The sequence below is a fragment of the Panthera onca genome, chromosome B3 (assembly GCF_046562875.1).
Source record: "Panthera onca isolate mPanOnc1 chromosome B3, mPanOnc1 haplotype 2, whole genome shotgun sequence".
Taxonomy (NCBI): Eukaryota; Metazoa; Chordata; class Mammalia; order Carnivora; family Felidae; genus Panthera; species Panthera onca.
Genome location: NC_138344.1, coordinates 119,219,534 through 119,237,584, shown reverse-complemented (window position 1 = coordinate 119,237,584; position 18,051 = coordinate 119,219,534). Strand labels below are relative to the sequence as shown.

The window sequence follows — 18,051 nt, the reverse complement described above, 5'->3', positions numbered from 1 at the left end:
TATGAACCCCCTCCCCCGCAACACTCTCTTAAATCGCCTCCCCGCCCCCCACCTCCGTCCCCCATCTTCACTCCCTCTCCCAGCGCCCCTCTTCACCAGACACTGGGGCTTTAAGAGCCGGCAGAAACGGAGCCAGGTGCTGATTGGTGGTTTATTCTAACACGCTAGAGGATGAGCTCATCTGCAGCCAATGGCCAGGCTGCACCCGGCCAGACCCCTGCACCTGGCTGGAGGGCGCAAGGCGGCCGCGGGTGGTTCACGGTCGCCCGCCGGAGTGAAGGGGCGGTGGCGGCAGGGCTAGGTCTGGCCGCGCGGACCGAGCTCCTGGCTCGGGCAGGTACGGGGTTTGTCCGGCTCCTCCTCCATCCCCTGGTCCTCCAGGCGACGGTGTCCCCTCCTCTCACTCCCCCGGCCCGCTTTCCTCTGCCCGACCGCGCGGCGCGGCGCACCTTGCGCGCCGGGACTCGCAGGCTGGGCGCGCCGCTTCCCGTGTCCAGGCGCGGCCCCGCACCCCTGCCCCGCAGGACAGAGCCCGGCAGGGTGGCCCCCTGAGGCCGGGGCCCGACTCGAGCAGCCCAGCCCATCGGCCTCGGTACCCCCGAAGACAGGCCTCAGGGCTGTATGTTCTCGGTGGCAGGGCGGAGCAAGGAGAGTGCGGCTTCCCTCCCTCCTTCTCTCCACCGCCCCCCTTCCCCCCCCCCCCCCCCCCCCGGGGGCTGCGGCCTGGCCTTGGTTCAGGCCCCTCTGGCTTGAGGGTGTGGGTTTCCCTCCCCGCCCCACTCCCCGTCCTGTTCTATCTGTTCCCTCACTCTACAGAGGCACAAGTGGCCTAGACTTGGAAGTGCAGGCCCTTCCCAATGGGCCCTGAGAGAGCACAGGTGCCGCTGAGGCTGCAGTAGGGGGCAGAGGCATCCCTGCTGGCTTCTCTCTGAGCCCTTTCCTTTCCTGAAGCCACTGCTCCTATCCCTTTGGCCACTCGTGTCACACACTGCTCAGGGAGGAGCTGCTGTCAGGTACTTGGAGGCCACGTGGCCTCCCTGGCCTACTCAGAGCCTGGAGGACAGGGCCACCCCCTCCCTAGGGCTGGGTTGATCCTATCCTCCTTCCTCTAACTCCATCCAGAATCTGCCACTCAGTCATTTCATTGGCCCACAGGCTTTAAGGCCAGGCCTTGTGCCTAACTCTGTGTGTGTGTAGGTGGGGAGTTTTCACTTGCTGACCTTGGCACCAAAGGAAATAAATAAAGCGGGGGCCATTTATTCTGTTCAGAGAAGTGCCACCACCGAACCCTGAAGGATAAATGAGATTCCTGTAGGCGGAGTGTGAGCAGGAGAACAGGCAGGATGGAGGGAACAGTGTGAGGAACAGCCTCAGTGTGCGGCCATCATATGTTTACCATGTAGTAGATGCTAGTTTGTCTGTGGAGACAACTCTGAGGGCAACTCTGGATCACAAGTGCCCTCAGTTCTCTCAGTCCTCAAAAAATATCTGCTGATCTGAATGTGAATGGAAAGGAAGAGCCCTGCGCAGGTTATTATTCTATTATTATTACCGTTTACAAAAGGTCTGGCTCGGTGGAGGGATGTTACCAGCATTAGCTCTGATCCCTCCAGCCCTTAGTCGCCCAATTTTCAGTGGAGGAAATCAGGAGGCAGATGGGGTGTTGTTCCCAGCTGGGGCCTCCCTAAAGCATCTGTTTATTTCAGGTCACCGCTGCAGGACAACAGCCATGAGCCTGGTGGCCTGCGAGTGCCCTCCTGGCCCAGGCCTGGAGCCTGAGCCTTGCTCCCGCGCACGGTCCCAGGCCCGTGTGTACCTGGAGCAGATTCGCAGCCTGGTGGCTCCCGGGGCCCCGGACGTGACCAAACGTGACTACCTAGTAGATGCAGCCACGCAGATCCGGCTGGCCCTGGAGCGTGACGTCAGCGAGGACTACGAGGCCGCCTTCAACCACTACCAGAACGGCGTGGACGTCCTGCTGCGAGGCGTGCACGGTGAGGGCTGGGCTGGGCAGGGATGAGGGCCAGTGGGGAAGGGCCAGCTTAGGGCTTGCCCCGAGCTCTGTCCATCTGTGCTGAGTGAACAGGGCTCTAGGCTGGCCCTGCTGGGAAGGACAGTCTTTTTTTTTTAATTTTTTTTTAACGTTTATTTATTTTTGAGAGAGAGAGAGAGAGAGAGAGACAGAACATGAACGGGGGAGGAGCAGAGAGAGAGGGAGACACAGAATCGGAAGCAGGCTCCAGGCTCTGAGCCATCAGCCCAGAGCCCGACGCGGGGCTCGAACTCACAGACCGCGAGATCGTGACCTGAGCCGAAGTCGGACGCTTAACCGACTGAGCCACCCAGGCGCCCCAAGGGAAGGACAGTATTAACAGCTGGCGTTTATTGAGCAGTTCCTATATACCAGACACTGGTCTAAGGGCTTTCCCTGTATTAATTCATTTGAGCCTCACGGTAACAGAAATTACTATATATGTTGTTGTAGTTCCAAATATATAGGAACTATTTTTTTTATTAATTAAAAAATATTTTTTAAAGTTTTGGGGCATCTGGGTGGCTCAGTTGGCTAAGCGGCCGACTTCAGCTCAGGTTATGATCTCACGGTTCGTGGGTTTGAGCCCCGAGTCGGGCTCTGTGCTGACAGCTCGCAGCCTGGAGCCTGCTTCGGATTCTGAGTCTCCCTCTCTCTCTGCCCCTCCCCTGCTCGCACTCTGTCTCTGTCTCAAAAATAAATAAACATTAAAAGAGAAAAACTTAAAATTTTTTGTTAAGGTTTCTTTTGTTTTGTTTTTTGAGAACGTGAGTGGAGGAGGGGCAGAGAGAGAGAGAGAGAGAGAGAGAGAGAGAGACAGAGAATCCCAAGCAGGTCCTGCACTGTCAGTGCAGAGCCCAATGCGGGGCTCCAACTCAGGAACCATGAGATCATGACCTGAGCCAAAATCAAGGGTCGGATGCTTAACCGGCACCCCTATAGGAACTATTTTTATTCCTATTTTCTTTTTTTTTAATTTTTTTTTTAAATGTTTACTTATTTTTGAGACAGAGAGAGACAGAGCATGAACAGGGGAGGGTCAGAGACAGAGGGAGACACAGAATCCGAAGCAGGCTCCAGGCTCTGAGCTGTCAGCACAGAGCCCGACGCGGGGCTCGAACTCACAGACCGCGAGATCATGACCTGAGCCAAAGTCTGAAGCTCAACCGACCGAGCCACCCAGGCGCCCTCTTTTCCTATTTTCCAGATGAGAAAACTGAGGCATCAGGCAGTGAAATAACTTGCCTAAGGTTCCATAGCTATCAAGTGGCAAGCTGAGGTTTGAAGAGTCTGGGCTCCAGAGGCTGGGTGCTTGACCCAGCGCCTGTCCCTGGAGTAGTGTCGGGCTCCTGCCCTCTGGGGGAGGAGGATACATATGACAATTAATAATTATGATCTCAGGTGGGAAGAGCAATGAGGAGGAAGTGAGGGGAGGGAAGAGAGAAATTGAGGCCAGGCTGGGCTAGCATAGGGTATTTTCTAGAAGTCAAAACTTTCATCTGAGCACTGAAGAACAGTAGGTATGTTGTCCAGCCGAACCCAGGTGGTCCTCCAGAGAGAGCAACCTGTTTGGGGCGAAGTGAGGCATTTTCAAGCCGGGGCGAGAGGCTGGCCCTGTGGCCAGGTTGAGATCCCTGAGGGTGGTCAGGCTGGGGGTGGGAGTCGGGCCCTGCTTCAGGCTTCCTACCCCGCCCCCTGCCAAAGAGACCCCCAGTTCCTGAGCTTCAGACTGCCCAGTGAATTAGTTTGTCCTCCAATCCCAGTCCCCACTCTGGCCTTTTCACACTGGGCACCAGAGGTGACAGAGGGACGTTCTCTGGGAGCTTCTGTCTCCTTTCTCTGAAAACGGATGCGGAAATCCCCAGTCTGTTCTTTCCGGGGGTGTGACAGCAGGCCAGCGAGGTGGTGGGTGCCAACTGTGAAGTGCAGTAGGCTGAGGGTGACCACGGTTCCCAGCCTCTCCCCCCATCTTCCGCTCCCCACCTGCCCGTCTCCCACCCGGACGAGGGCTGGGGAACAGTCTGCGGCCGGCCTCCCAAGTAGGCACTCTGTCCTGTGGAGGGCAGGGGGTGGGCAGAGGGAGCCAGAACCCCAGCCCTCCAAGGCCGGGGTGGGTCCCGGTGACCCCATTGTCCCACAGTCGACCCCAACAAGGAGCGACGCGAGGCTGTGAAGCTGAAAATTACCAAGTATCTGCGGCGGGCCGAGGAGATCTTCAACTGCCACCTGCAGAGGACTCTGGGAGGAGGAGCAAGCCCTGGCACGGTGAGGGGGACTGCTCCCCAAAGGCCTGAGGGCCCTGGAGAGAGAGAGCTGAGCCACGCCCCCGGCCCCCTCCGGCCAGGGCCAGATGGCTGTCACCTCACATCCCCGGCTGCAGGGCAGGGCAGGGCAGGGCAGGTGGCTGTGCGTGCCAGGTTCTCCCCAGGCTTCCTCTGTCTCCCACACACTCCTAGCTCCCTTCAAACACTTAGTGAATCATCTCCAGGCCAGTCTCACCCCCACACGGGGTAAACACACACACACACACACACACACACACACACTCAAAGTCTCCCACATCTGTTTGAGCTTGAACTGAGCTCTGTTTGAGCTGCAGTGAATGCAGCTGACCCTTGAACGAAACAGGTTTGAACTGCGTGGGTCCACTTATATACTTGGATTTTCTTCGATAAATACACTGCAGTATTGTAAACGTATTTTCTCTTCTGCGTCTTATTCGGCTGCTTTTCCCCAGCGCAGGTGCCTGGGCCGCATGCCTTGGTCCTCGAGGCGTGTTCCCTGAGACCCACACGGTCCCAGGCTTTCTCCCCCTCCCTGGGAGCGCCTGCCTCCTATGGATGGGGCTTCCTTCCTACACAGGGTTTCTGAAGCCTGAGAACCCCCTGGGTCTTGGAGGAGGGCTGCCTGGGGGCCGAGTGTCGAGGATGGGGTGACCACCCTGGGCAGGTGTGGGCCTCTGCCAGTCGGGGCCGGCTTCTCCGCTCCCTGTGAGGTGGGGGGGGGGGGGGGGGGGACGCTGCTTGTACCCTGGTTCTGCCCCTTGTGCCCGCAGCTGTCCTGGCAGCTGGAGGAGGGCCTGGTGAGAAGGCAGTGCCTGAGGGGGGCTGGGCCCTGAGGCTGTGTGGTCTGTCTCCCTCCTCCGCAGGGTTTCAGCAGCCTGAGGCTCCGGCCCATCCGCACACTGAGCTCTGCCCTGGAGCAGCTGAGGGGCTGCAGGGTGGTCGGGGTCATCGAGAAGGTGAGTGAGGGGACAGCCACAGTGGGGTGCTGCGGGTGGGGAGGAGGTGGTGTATGCAGATGGGGGTGGTGGGTGGGGAGAGAGGACAGCTACCCCCACTCTTCCAGAAGGGGCCCGAAAGGGGTCAGAGGGTCCGAGGGGAGGAGAGCAGCTGTGTCCAGTGGTTCCCCACCCTTCTCCCACCCCGGCACACATCAGTCAGGTCCTGGAGAGAAAATTGGGAACAGAAGAGGCAGACAGTCCCTTTTCCACAGCCCTTGGCTCAGACTGAAAGCCACACCCTCAGAGATTCAAGACAGAAGCCCCAGGACAAGCAGCCGGCAGGGAGCTCTCCCAGCATGCACAGCCCTGCTCACTCCCCTTCCTCCTCACTCTGCGCCCCAGGCCGAGGCCAGGGTCTCCCCACCAGGGGTAGCTGAGGGGTTCCTCTGGTGGATGCACTCCAGTCCAGAAGCCTGCCCTGCAGAGGGTCCCAGCTCCCAGAGGGGCCTCGGCAGCTCTGCCCTTTCCCTCCTGGAACCCCCCACCCTCGTGCTGACCCCATCTGAGGCCCTTTGCCTTAACTGGGAGGCAGGTAGGAAGGTAGGAGCTGACATCCCAGCCTGTACGCGGGACAGTCATTAGAGTGGGGGACTCGGAAGGACAGACAGTGGGGTCACATGAGATCTGAACCAATATTCAACTGCCCTCTGCCGGACCCAGGCAACACCTGAGTAGTTGCTAAAGGGCTTGTTCTCAACACCACCCTTCATCGGAATCACCTGAGAAGCTTCCTGAAAAGAGATGCCTGGGCCCCACCCCAAGCCTATTGAGTCAGAATCTCCAGGGTTGAGCCCAGGAATCTGGAGTTGAAGTACTCCTCCGGGGATTTGGGGATTTTGCCGGGCCTGGGAGCCCACAAAGGACATCTGCTCAGTGCACAGCATGGCCACAGCGAACCCCTTCCCCTCCCGTTGGTTTCGTCATGTGTAAGTGGGGTAAGATTCCAGCCCTCAAGGGGGCATGTGGGAACTAAAATGAAATAATTTTTGGGAAAGGCCTGGCACACACTAAAATTTTTGATACGTGTTTGATGGCTGTAAATGCTAGTGACAAGAGCGAGGGGGATGGGGCGTGCAGGCTTCCCGTCCCCCAGCCGTCCCCCAGCTGCTCCTCCCAGGTCCCTGGAACAGGCCCCAGTCTGTCAGCCAAGGCCCGGCCAGCTTCCATATGCCTTCCCTCCAACAGCACTAGTCTGTGTGGCCCCAGCCAAGCACAGCCGCTCCCACAGAGGGGCTGGGAGGTGACTGCCACCACCTTTTCCCCCTGTGGGATCCTACTGAACTACAGGTATTGTGGACAGAGGGGTTCCAGGTCAAACAAGTTAGTTTGTTTGTGAGTTAAAGTTACATGACTTTGGTTTTTTTTGTTTTTTTGTTTTTAATTTTAGGAGTTTGCAGAGCTTTTAGGATGCTAATGTGTATACCATGAGTTTCCAAGAAGGAGGTCTATGATAGAATTTCCCGAATTTGTTTAACCCCCGGACACGCATATGCAAAGCATTTTCAGAATCCAGTGTTCTGAGGCCCGTGTCTGGGTGGATGGAAAGCACAAACTAAGGCCAAGCCCAACCATTCTGCCTTGAGGCTGAGTTTCTTTCTTTTTTTTACCCTTTCTTGGGCACCTGGCTTACCTACTCCACCTCCCTCCTGAGATCCTGCTTCCTTTCCCGGTTTCATTTCCAAGTCAGGAACACCATCTTCCCCAAATTAGGAGAGATGTTAGGGCCACTGGGCCCAGGTCCCTGCAGCCGGGCCCGGATGTGCTATCAATGCGTTCCATCCTGCAACGCTGCCCAGGCACATCCGGGCGGGAGGGCAGCGCGGGCCAGCAGTCCACAGAGCCAGGGGGTGGCAAAGGGCTTGCTCACGAAGCCTGGAGGGCCAGTTGTTAGGTTAACTGGGCTGGGGGTCCCTAGGGACCCCTGGGGGCTAAAGAGGTACTGGCAGGGGTAGAGGGTTTGCTGGGAACGTCTAGGCAGGTGGGTCAGGGACTAGATAGGCCTCTGATAAGAATGCCTGGGGGTTTGCTCTCAGGGAGCACGGGGGGCCTGAGAGACCTCACCACACAATTGCTGAGCCTCCACTAGGAGCCAGGGATGGGGAAGAAAAAGAAGGCCATCCAAGTCACTTCTTGTTTTTTTGGCTCAAACACAGGGGTGTTTTTTAGAGTTATCATTAGTTACCAACATTTAAAAATTGGCAGGTTTCGTATAGAAGTCCAGATTTCCTGCTTCTCCTGCAAAATTGGAAGATTTGGAAACGCTGGCTCACAATCTCGCGTGGCAGCCAGGAGTGGTGGGGGAGGCTGCCTGTGTTTGTTTTGTTTTGAGAGAGAGGAAGGAGCCATGAACGAGTGGGAGAGGGGGACAGAGGGAGAGGGAGAGAGAGAGAATCTTAGGCAGACTCCACGCCATCCTTCACGGAGCCCCATCTCACAACCGTGAGATCATGACCTGAGCCGAAATCAAGAGTCAGACGCTTAAGCGGCTGAGCCACCCAGGCGCCCCAGGGGCTGGCTCTTTGGGACACCAGTCCCCTAGTTTGCTCCTGTCCCTGCTCTGTCCCCTTGGTTCACAGGCCAGCCCCTGTGGGCCTTGGAGTTTGAGAATCTGCTTGAAACTTTTGGACTTGTTTGCCCCATGAGAGATTCTTCCTGGGATTTTGATACTTTGGGCATTTTGAAAAAAAGGGTTAATGTGTTTCACCAGAGCTTTAATTGTTCCAGGTCCCAAGAACTCCGTGGGTATCCTGGAAAAAAAAAAAAAAAATTCTCTTTATAGAAAGGTGAAAAGGGCACCCAGAACTGCCCTCCACCTTCCAAATAGCAATAGTCGCCTGACATTAATTAGTACGACACGTTCTTATTTGCAAAACTGTTGCGTTAAACCCCTTCAGTCACCCTGGGGGGAAAAAAGCACTATACTGGACAGCCTCATACAGTAGTCCTTAGCCACATAACACTACTTAAGTTAAAATTAAATATTCTCCTTCTTATTCATACCAACCACACCTCAAGGGCTTGATAGCCTTACATATGTTCACTGGTTTCTGTATTGGGCAGTGCAGATATATATTTCCTTCACGTTCTATTAGACGGTGCTGCCTTTTAATAATTGTCTTACAGGGGCACCTGGGTGGCTCAGTAGGTTAAGCGTCCAACTTCGACTCAGGCCATGACCTCACAGCTCGTGAGTTCGAGCCCCACGTTGGGCCCCCTGCTATCAGCACAGAGTCCACTTCGGATCCTCTGTCTCCTCTCTCTGCCCCTCCCCAGCTCATTCTGTTTCTCTCTCAAAATAAATAAATAAACTTAAAATAGTTGTCTTGCAATTATGAGAATGAAACAGAGGCTCGTAGAAGTCGAGCGACTAGTGCTCTGGTCCCCCTATAGCCCTGAGCACAAGAGGAAGGGGGTGTTTTTGTTTGCTGGCTTTAGTGGGAAAATGCCCCTGCTACTTTTCAGCTATTTTATTTTATTATTTTTTTAAGTTGTTAATGTTTTTATTTATTTTTGAGACAGAAACAGAGCATGAGCAGGGGAGGGGCAGAGAGAGGGGGAGACACAGAATCCGAAGCAGGCTCCAGGCTTTGAACTGTCAGCACAGAGCCCGACGTGGGGCTCGAACTCACGAGCCGTGAGATCATGACCTGAGCCGAAGTCGGATGCTTAACTGACTGAGCCACCCAGGCGCCCCTGAGCTATTTTAAACTAAGGCAATATACGTATATATTCCTCATCATCCTGCCTAGCTCCGAGATAATTGCTATTAATATTTCGGTCTAATTCTTTCTAGATAGGTAGGTGTGTGTGTGTGTGTGTGTGTGTGTGTGCGCGTGTGTAATACATACATACATATATATGAGGGGCAGAAGGTAAGAGAGAGCGAAGCCCAAGTAGGCTCCGTGCTTGGCACAGAGCCTGATGCAGGGCTCAATCCCACGGCCCTGGGATCATGATCTGAGCCAAAGTCAAGAGTTGGACTCTCAACCGACTGAGCCCCCTAGGCGCCCCTGATCAAGTTTTATATCTGGCTTCCCCAGCCTTCACTGCTGCCTTTTTGGACTCTGTGTGAGAGGACCTTAGCCAGGACAAGGTGGTAGGGAATCCCACTTGGCAAGGGACGGTGGGGAATTATCCAGGGTGTCAGTACTTGTGGGAAACTCGATTCTCTAAATGACCCCAGGGTTTTCTTGCTTGCTTTTTCAAACACTGCACCAGTTTGGTTAAGGAGCTGGGGCCAGGCTGGGTTCCACCTCTGGCTGTTGGAGGAGAGACCTCTGGTGGTCAGAAAGCGTGTGTCACTGCTGCCTCAGGAAGGGCACTGATGATGGGGGAGCTGAGGCCCAGAGGGGAGGGCAGGTGCCATGGTCATCTGGCTGTGCCCCATTGCAGTTAAGTCTCTGGGGCTCTGGGATCAGCCCTGCCTGCATTCAAATCCTGGCTCTACTACTGTTTAGCGGTGGGACTATAGGTAACAAAACCTCTCTGAACCTCAACTTGTTCATCAATAAACTGGGTCACTAATAACGCTGACCTGGTAGGACTGTGGGAATAAAATTAAATAACCTATAGAAAGCCCTTAGCACAGAAGTGCTCTATAGCCAGTGTGGGGTTTCCCTACAACCTTATCAGTGACAATTACTACAGATTATTGAGGGCACGTTATGTGGCAGGTGCGGGCTGCCGTTATGCTTGAGTCGTCCCGCTGACTAAAGGAGGTACTTCTGAGGTTCAGCGAGGCAGGGTGATGTGGCAAATGTGCTAACTGGCATTCTCCTGGCTTTATATTCACAGAGGGCCTTTCTGTTTATGGCTTCGACCCACCAGGGATGAGGGAAGGCGGGCATTTGTAATTCCCTTTTGGTAGATGAGAAAATCAGTGTAGTTGCCCAGGATCTAAACCCACCCGGTCCTAGGCTGCGGCCTTTGTGACTGCCCAGTGGCCTGGCCTTCCTCGGGGTGGGGCTGGGGGACGCCCACCTGCCACCAGGGGGAGTGGCTGCCGGGCACAGACAGCCAAGGAGTCACAGCATCTGGGTACTGGTCTTACTCTCCTGTGCCCGTCATCCGGCTGTGTCTTCTGCCTTCCTGCTGTCTCCTCCGGCTGGGACCCACTCCTGCCCATCACAGAAATGAGTCAAGGGCCCAGCTCCAAACAAGACCTTGACCCAACAATTGACATATTACTGCCTAGACCAAAAGCAACAGAAGGAGAGGGCTGCTCTCCAAAGATAGCCTCCAGGGAAGGCTATCTTGAAGTTTCAAGGCTATTTTTTTTTTTTTTTGAGGGGAGTAGATTTTTAACAGTTTTTTTTAATGTCTGTTTATTTTTAAGAGAGAGAGAAAGCACGTGTGCCTGTACGCGGGGGAGGGGCCAAGAGAGAGGGGGACGGAAGATCCCCAGCAGGCTCAGCACTGACAGCAGAGAGCCAGACGTGGGGCTCGAACCCCCGAACCGCGAGATCATTACGCTGGCCGCTTAACCGACTGAGCCACCCAGGCGCCCCGAGAAAGACTGTTTTTAAAAAGGGGACTGGGGGCAGGTGGGGGAAGGGACCCAAAGGAGCATGCCAAATATGCGTGCCCCACCCCCCCCAACCCAGGTCCGGCTTGGCTCATGGGTGACCTTGGGCTATGTTCTCGGCCTCAGCTGTTTCACCTGTAAAATAAGAGATCAGAAGAGGTGACTGGCTCTGAGGTCCTGCCCCGCTGTGACACCCTCAAGCCCTGCAGGACGGATCACTCCCTGTGCACGTGGGGGGTGCTTACCGTCCCCCTGCGCTGCGTAGGACTCTGGGCACACAGAGCCGGGCAGCGTGTGCTCCCTGCCCTCACGTTGCGCACAGCCCAGTGGGGAGACAGGAAATTAGACCCTGTTGATAGAGCTCCCTGAGGGTGGGCCCGGAGAGCTCTGGAGAGGAGATCCGGGGTCCCGGCCTGACCCGAGGGCTGGCCCCTGGAGGAGGTGGCAGGTGCGTTGATGCCACAGGAAACAAAGGTGGAAAAGCAGGACAGGACTGATGTCCGCTTGGGGGTGGGGGCGTGGCCAGGAGCACACCCCACCACAAAAACCTACCTTCCCTGTCTGCCCTAGAGTGAGTCAGCCTTGGTGGAGGCACCTGGGGGGCTGGGGCTCGGGCCACAGAGCCCCAGGAACTACCATGTGCCTTGACCGGTGCCTCCTGGACTTTGGCAGGTGCAGCTGGTCCAGGACCCAGTGACTGGAGGGACCTTCGTGGTAAAGGCAGGTGCTCCTTTGGCCCCTGCTGTTCGGTATTCCCCTTGGGACTTCCTCACCTACCCTCTGGGGAGCCGCCTACCCAGAACCTGTATCTGAGGACCATGCTCCCTCCAAATCTACAAGCTGCTTGTTCTGTCCCTGAGCACGGCCCCCGCCTCCCAGACAAACACACATACTACCCCATCCTTGTTCCGGAGGGTGGAGGGCCTGGATTCCATGGTGGAGAGAGAGAGGGGTGAGGGCCGGGTCGGGAACTGGGGGGAGGCAGCTGCTACTCAGGGTGGCTCCTATCCCTTACGTGTTTGCCCCTGAAGCCAGGCTAGGATGTCCCCTAGCTGAGCACCCTCTGGTCTGTCCCTCACCGACCTGCCTGCTCTCTCCCCAGAGCCTGTCCAGGTGTCCCGTGGCGAACCGGGAGCGGCTGACCATCATCCCGCACGGTGTGCCCTACATGACTAAGCTGCTTCGGTACTTTGTGAGCGAGGATTCCATCTTCCTGCACCTGGAGCATGTGCAAGGTGAGGGGGCCTGAGGGGTCCCCGTCAGCTGCCCGGGCCTTCGGCGTGGCCTCTTTATCCCCTTAAATTTTAACGTTTATTTATTTTTGAGACAGAGAGAGACACAGCATGAACGGGGGAGGGGCAGAGAGAGAGGGAGACACAGAATCGGAAGCAGGCTCCAGGCTCTGAGCCATCAGCCCAGAGCCCGACGCGGGGCTCGAACTCGCAGACCGCGAGATCATGACCTGAGCTGAAGTCGGACGCTTAACCGACTGAGCCACTCAGGCGCCCCCCTCTTTATCCCCTTAAAACGCCAAGCATGAGAAGGGGGCGCCAAGCACCAGACGTGTGGCACAGACCACGGGTCCCAGCCTTCCCGGGGGGAGGATGGCAGAATCAGGTTGTGGTGGGTCTGTGCGCGGTGCCAGGGGGACAGGGGATGGCTTGAGGAGGTCACATCCTGGGCGGGGAGAGGGCACTTATGCAGATGTCCCCTTTTGTCACCATTTCCTCCAGTCTTGGCCTCTTTTCATTTTTCTAGTCTGCGCCCATTCCTTTGGCGTGGCCACGTGGGAGGGTGGTCACTGAAGCTATAAGGACAGCAGTTGGTTCACGGAGCAGATATTTTTGGGTCACCTATTGCCGTGATGATTTTTTTTTTAATAAGGGACCCGGATGGGTCATGGCATGTAGTATAGCAGAGGGCATTCTGGGCAGAGGTGAGGGTGTGGAAGGCAGAGGGTTCATGCTGGATGCGGGGGGAGGCAGGAGTTGGGGACCTGGTGTCCACGCTCTTCTTCTCCCCTGTCCCCGTGCTCGCTGCTCCTCTGCACGGCCCAGGAGGCACACTCTGGTCCCACTTGCTCTCCAAGGAGCACCCCCAACCGTCTGGGCTCAAGTCTGGCTCCGGCCCAGAGAGGATGAAGGCTTCGCTCAACTCGCCCCTCAGCCTCCAGACCCCAGTACTGCTCCCCCTGGGACCCGCCCGCCTGCAGGACAGAATCCTGCTGGAGCCTCCACGGACTTCTCAGAGCCTCCCCCAAGCCAGGGGGCCCCCAGCCATCGATCCCCAGAGAGAGGCTGCAGGTAGCCCTTCAGCCAGGACCCAAACTTTCTGCCCCCCGGACCTTCTGAGGGCCCCAAGTGGCCGCCTGCACCTCCAAGCCAGACGGGGACCCGGCCGGAGCTCGGACGCGAGGCCCTCGTGGGGGCTCCCTTGGGTTCATCAGGGAGCTGTCCGGGTGCTGGGGGCCTGCAGACGAGGCAAAAGTCCGAGCCACCCCTTAGCAGACGGGGCCCACCCCGGGTTCAGCAGGGGCGCCTGGCACGTGAACGAAGAGCAGGTGAGGCAGTGGGCCGCGGAGACACTGGTGGCTCTGGAGGCCCTGCACGAGCAAGGGGTGCTGTGCCGAGATCTCAATCCCCGGAACCTGCTTCTGGACCAGACAGGTAGGTGCCCGGCCTGGGGAGGAGGAGACCTACCCCGCCTCTCAGAGGGGGCCCCCGGAGCCTCCAGACAGAGAAGGGGAGTTCCCCAAAGTCGAGGGGACCTCAGAGGTTGTCTGCTTCCTCTGCCTCCCCCTGGCCTTTTCACACAGGATTCTGACTGGGTCTGGTTGGCCAATGTTGAGCCTGGGAAACGAGCCCTCGCCCAACCCAGACTCTGGGGCAGCAGCTCCTAGGAGCACCTGGTTGTCTCTGGGCCTTCTGGGGCCAGGCCCTAGGGAGTCTCCGCCCAGGGCAGCCCCTGGCTCCTGCTTTGTGACTGGTGGGGGAAGCCCCGGAGTCCCCTCCCCCATGCCAACTGCTCAATGATGACTAACCACAATTTTTGTCCACCGTTATTCCTACGTGCACTGGACGAGAAGGTCACATCCGGCTCACGTATTTTGGCCAGTGGTCGGAGGTAGAGCCCCACTGCTGCAGGGAGGCTTTGGACAATCTCTACAGTGCGCCAGGCAAGAAGGGAGGGAGGGGCCGGGGGCCCTAGATCTCCGGTGCCTGTGTGGGTTGAGCGGGGGCGGCTGAGGATGAGAGGGAAGGGGCCGTGTCTGGGTAGGACGAGCCGAGTGGGGACCGGCCCTTTACGGTGAGGCTGGGACATGTGTGTTCTTATCCCCACAGAGGTGGGTGGGATTTCTGAGCCGACGGAAGCCTGTGACTGGTGGAGCTTTGGGTCTCTGCTGTATGAACTGCTGACTGGAACTGTGAGTAGCTACGCAGGGTGGGGAACCCTGGTGGGTGTCACTGAGCACAGGACGGGCTGGGCTTGGTCCAACGGGCCCTTGCTGGGGTGGAGGCCACCTGGTTCTCTAAGACCTGGCCCTTGGGTCAATGTCCTGCCCCCACAGGCCACGAGAGACCTAGGAAGTCACTCCCACCCAGGTCACAGACACACTGAGCACCCCTGCCACGCTAGTGGCTAGAAATAGTGAGACTGTCAACTTAGGTACATGAGGGTTGAGTTGGGATGGCCAGGGAAGGTTTCTGGAGAACGCGTGGGTGTAGGTCTGGAGGGAGGATAGGATTGGGCACAACTCTTCTTTCCTGGAAGGCTGCTGAATCATCCCCCGAGCTTCTCTGTTCCCCGCGGCCCATTCCCCCCACTTGCACCCTTCTGAGCTGTAACCCCCAGATCTTGGCTGAAGGACAGGAGAGCGGGCCCGCTTCGTCCAGGCCAGCAGCTGTCCTGTCCAGCCTGGGTCAGCCAGAGGCTCAGAGACCCCCTGCAGGCGTCTTTGCTCAGGATGGCAGCCTCTGCCCTCCCCCATGAGCTCAGCATCACACTGGGGCTGTTTAGGGCAGGCAGCAAGGGAGCAGCCAGACCGCAGTTTGAGCAGGGAATGACAGGAGCGAATGGAGTGTGGCCTGAGGTCCACCCTGGTGCCCTCTTTTGTCCCACAGCCAGGGCCTCTGACTGTCCTGGCTGCAGGTATCCCCAGAGTGGGGTGGTCTCTGCCTCCCGATGCTTCTCTAGCCCAGGGCTCCTGGCCTTCCTCCTGGTTGCTTCTTGCAGCAATTTCTGACCCCTGAAAGACCGCTCCGCTCTCCAGAGCTGCACCGTTCTGGAACGCAGAGAGGTCCTGCCTCGGCCCTGACGGCAGCATACCGTGGCCGGCTCTGGAGATCTTTCTTCTGTAAGGAGACCGGTTCCAGTGCTGCTCCTGATAGAGTGCCTACCCTGAAGGCAACCCAGGATTGAGAACTTCTGGCAAGCTTGGTGCCAGAAGGAGCTGGGTTCAAAGCCTGAATCCAGCAGAAGTCCCTTCACCCCCCTGAGCCTGCTCCTTGTCTTTACAGTGAGGATTCTAGTACTTACTTTGAAGGTTGCTGTAGAAATCGTGCATAAGGGATGTCCGGCATCTTCCACAGCCTGGCACTGGGTAGCTCTAAAGCAGAAGGCGACCACTACCATCCCCATCCCCGTGGGACATGGCCCAGGGGAAAGTAAAATCCTGGCTGCCACCGGGATGTATAGACGTTCCTGGGGTCGTCTCCTCAGAGCGCCCCTCCCTGTGTCTTCCCAGGCACTGTCACAGAGCCACCCCTCGGGAATCCAGCCCCATACCCAGCTCCAGCTGCCTGAGTGGCTCAGTCGCCCAGCGGCCTCCTTGCTGACTGAGGTGAGCCACAGCCAGCCTAGAGGAGGTAGCTTCCTGGCCCCAGGGTGGGTGCTGGGAGGGCAGAGTCCTGGCATGACCGGTGGGTGTCTGATGTGGGTGCAGGAGGGTGAATGGGGACAACAAATTGGCGTATGCCGGTGGCCAGACACCGCTAGTGTCCCCGGGGTACCACTGGGGGTTCCGTGGGCCTGGCAGCTGGGAGTGGTGACCGACCACCTCACCCCCGCTGAGGTCAACCCATGCCTCAGCGACAAGGGTCTGCCAAGCCGGCTGGGCTTTCTCCGCAGCTGCTGCAGTTTGATCCTGCGCGACGCCTGGGCGCTGGAGGAGGCGGCGTCAACAGGCTCAAGGCCCACCCCTTCTTCAGTACTACCCAGTGGAGCAAACTGGTGGGGTAAGAGGGGCAGAGCGGGCCACGGAAGCTGCTGGACTGGTCTGGATCGCCTCCCTTTGCCTGTCACCTGGAGCTGGCCCACGTAATCAGCGGCCCCCGGGCAAAGAAGACAGGGCGGCTGCTTTTCCTGCACAAGCCCCTCTTGGGCACCAGAAGTGACCATCGCCACTGCCCAGATGGGCCTGGGCATCCCCCGGCCAGCCCCGGAGACCCTTTCTGGTCATTACTGAAGGGGAAGGACAGGGAGCTCTCACCCCACCAGGCAGATCGGACCCCTCCACCCATCCACCGTCCAGCCTTCGGCAGACACCTGTACCTTGACTGCAGACCTGCAAAGGGTGTCTCCTGCCGCGTTAGCTCGGAGCCCCGATCACCTGCCGAACTGACCGCAAGGTCTTGGGACTATCTGCCATGTGCCCCTCTTGGGACGCCTCTGGAGACTCAGGATACCGGCTCGGTGGACCCAAACCAGGGCTGCCCTGCCTGGTCATCTTAGGCGTGCAACTAGTGGGCCTCTTTCCCCCTCCCAGGCTATTCCTGCACGGTGTGGGGAGGCTGGGGAAGCAGGGAAAAGTCTGTAGTGGGCATGGAGTGAGGTGGGGGACAGAATGATCTGTGATTCCAGACTCTGGAGAACAGAAGGAAGGCGGGAGAGGAAAATAAGGATAAGCATAATAAAAGGGAGGAATGCACAGCTCTGCCACTTAAGAGTAATTCTGAAAGCAGAACAGAGCTCCCTACCCTAGCAAGCCCGCCCGGGTGCAAAAGGGAGCAGACTCCGTGGGTCTGAGCGGGGGTCACCGTGCAGCTGCCAGGCTGAAGCCACTACCACACATTGTACCCGTCAGGATTCCCTTCTTGGGCACTTGTCCTGTTTCCCAGTTTGCATTTTCATTGAGGGTCCGCTCAAGTCACCGCTCCCTGTGACTTCATCCCCTTTTGAGGTGAGAAACAACAAAACACACGGATTGTCTGCGCTTTTAGCCAGAGGCACAATGTTTCTGGTCCCTGAAGAGCTGGCGTAAGTAGTTACCCCAAAGACTATCGCCTCCCCAGGTTTGGGGGCCCTCTTATTCTTCTGGTTCATCCTGTTACTGGGGTGTGGCACCCAAGACGGAAATTGCCACTAGACCTCTGCCCCCAACTCCTTCCTTCCAGGGTGTCTCACACCACCAGGTGGCGCCCTGACACTTCTCCAGTCTGGCTGTGAAGGTCCAACCTTCACTCTAGAGGTGGGGATGCCAGGGAGGGCAGCCTGTTTGTGCTTTCCCTGGGCCTTGCCCATACCTCCCCCTGCAATAAAGCCTGCCGGTACCCATGGTGTCCTCGCCTCCTGAACGCAACGAGAGCAGCCCTGCCATAAGGAGAGATTGGAAGGCGCCCCCACCCCCCGGAGAAAACTCCGTACTTAGTCAAGAGTGAGCCTGGAGTCTACTAGAAGGTAGGAAGCAGGGCTGGTGGTGAAGGGCATGCCAGCCTGTGCCCTGCAGAGCAGCTCTGAGCCGAGAGGAAGTGCTGGCACATAGGGGACACTGGAACCTGGGAAATAAAGTAAGAAGAGAAGTCTTAGAAGAGGGTCCGGGAAGGGGGGTGGGAACACTGGTCTAATCCCGTGACCCGAGATGGATGGTGGCTCCCATTTCAAAGACGTTAATGATGTGAACAGGCTCCCCCAGGCCCTAAGTCTCTGTTCCTTTTGCTACACTACGTTAGGCTAGACTGCTTCCAACCACTGCTGCATGGAAGCGTGAGTTGCTTTTGGAACTTCTGGGCCTCATCCGTGCAACAAACACTTGCACACCTGATGCTCTGCTGGGCCTGGAGTTTTGAGTACTGTTGTCCCTTATGGGACTTCAAGTCTACCTCGTTTTGACCTCCTTTGTAGGTTTATTAGAGAAAGCTTCCAGCACCATGCTCGGGATACATTCATCCCCAAATTCTTCCTTTTGTTGAACCCATTCTCTCCCCACCTAGAACT

At 57.4% G+C, this 18,051-nt stretch overlaps 1 protein-coding gene across 2 annotated transcripts; it reads left to right on the top strand.

The window, feature by feature from the left end:
• Positions 1–200: 200 nt before the first annotated feature.
• Positions 201–16,454, top strand: RPS6KL1 (ribosomal protein S6 kinase like 1). 2 transcript variants are annotated; one of them, XM_060620284.3, is made up of 11 exons: positions 201–337; positions 1,707–1,994; positions 4,173–4,297; positions 5,181–5,273; positions 11,512–11,559; positions 11,942–12,074; positions 12,897–13,505; positions 13,925–14,014; positions 14,181–14,263; positions 15,584–15,679; positions 15,967–16,454. In XM_060620284.3, exons 2-11 carry the CDS (start codon positions 1,730–1,732, stop codon positions 16,075–16,077), a joined length of 1,653 nt encoding a protein of 550 aa, XP_060476267.2. In that variant the 5' UTR covers positions 201–337; positions 1,707–1,729; the 3' UTR covers positions 16,078–16,454. The 2 variants fall into 2 exon arrangements, with proteins under 2 accessions (XP_060476267.2, XP_060476266.2); XM_060620283.3 differs by having other exon boundaries at positions 236–337; positions 15,928–16,454.
• Positions 16,455–18,051: the final 1,597 nt, after the last annotated feature.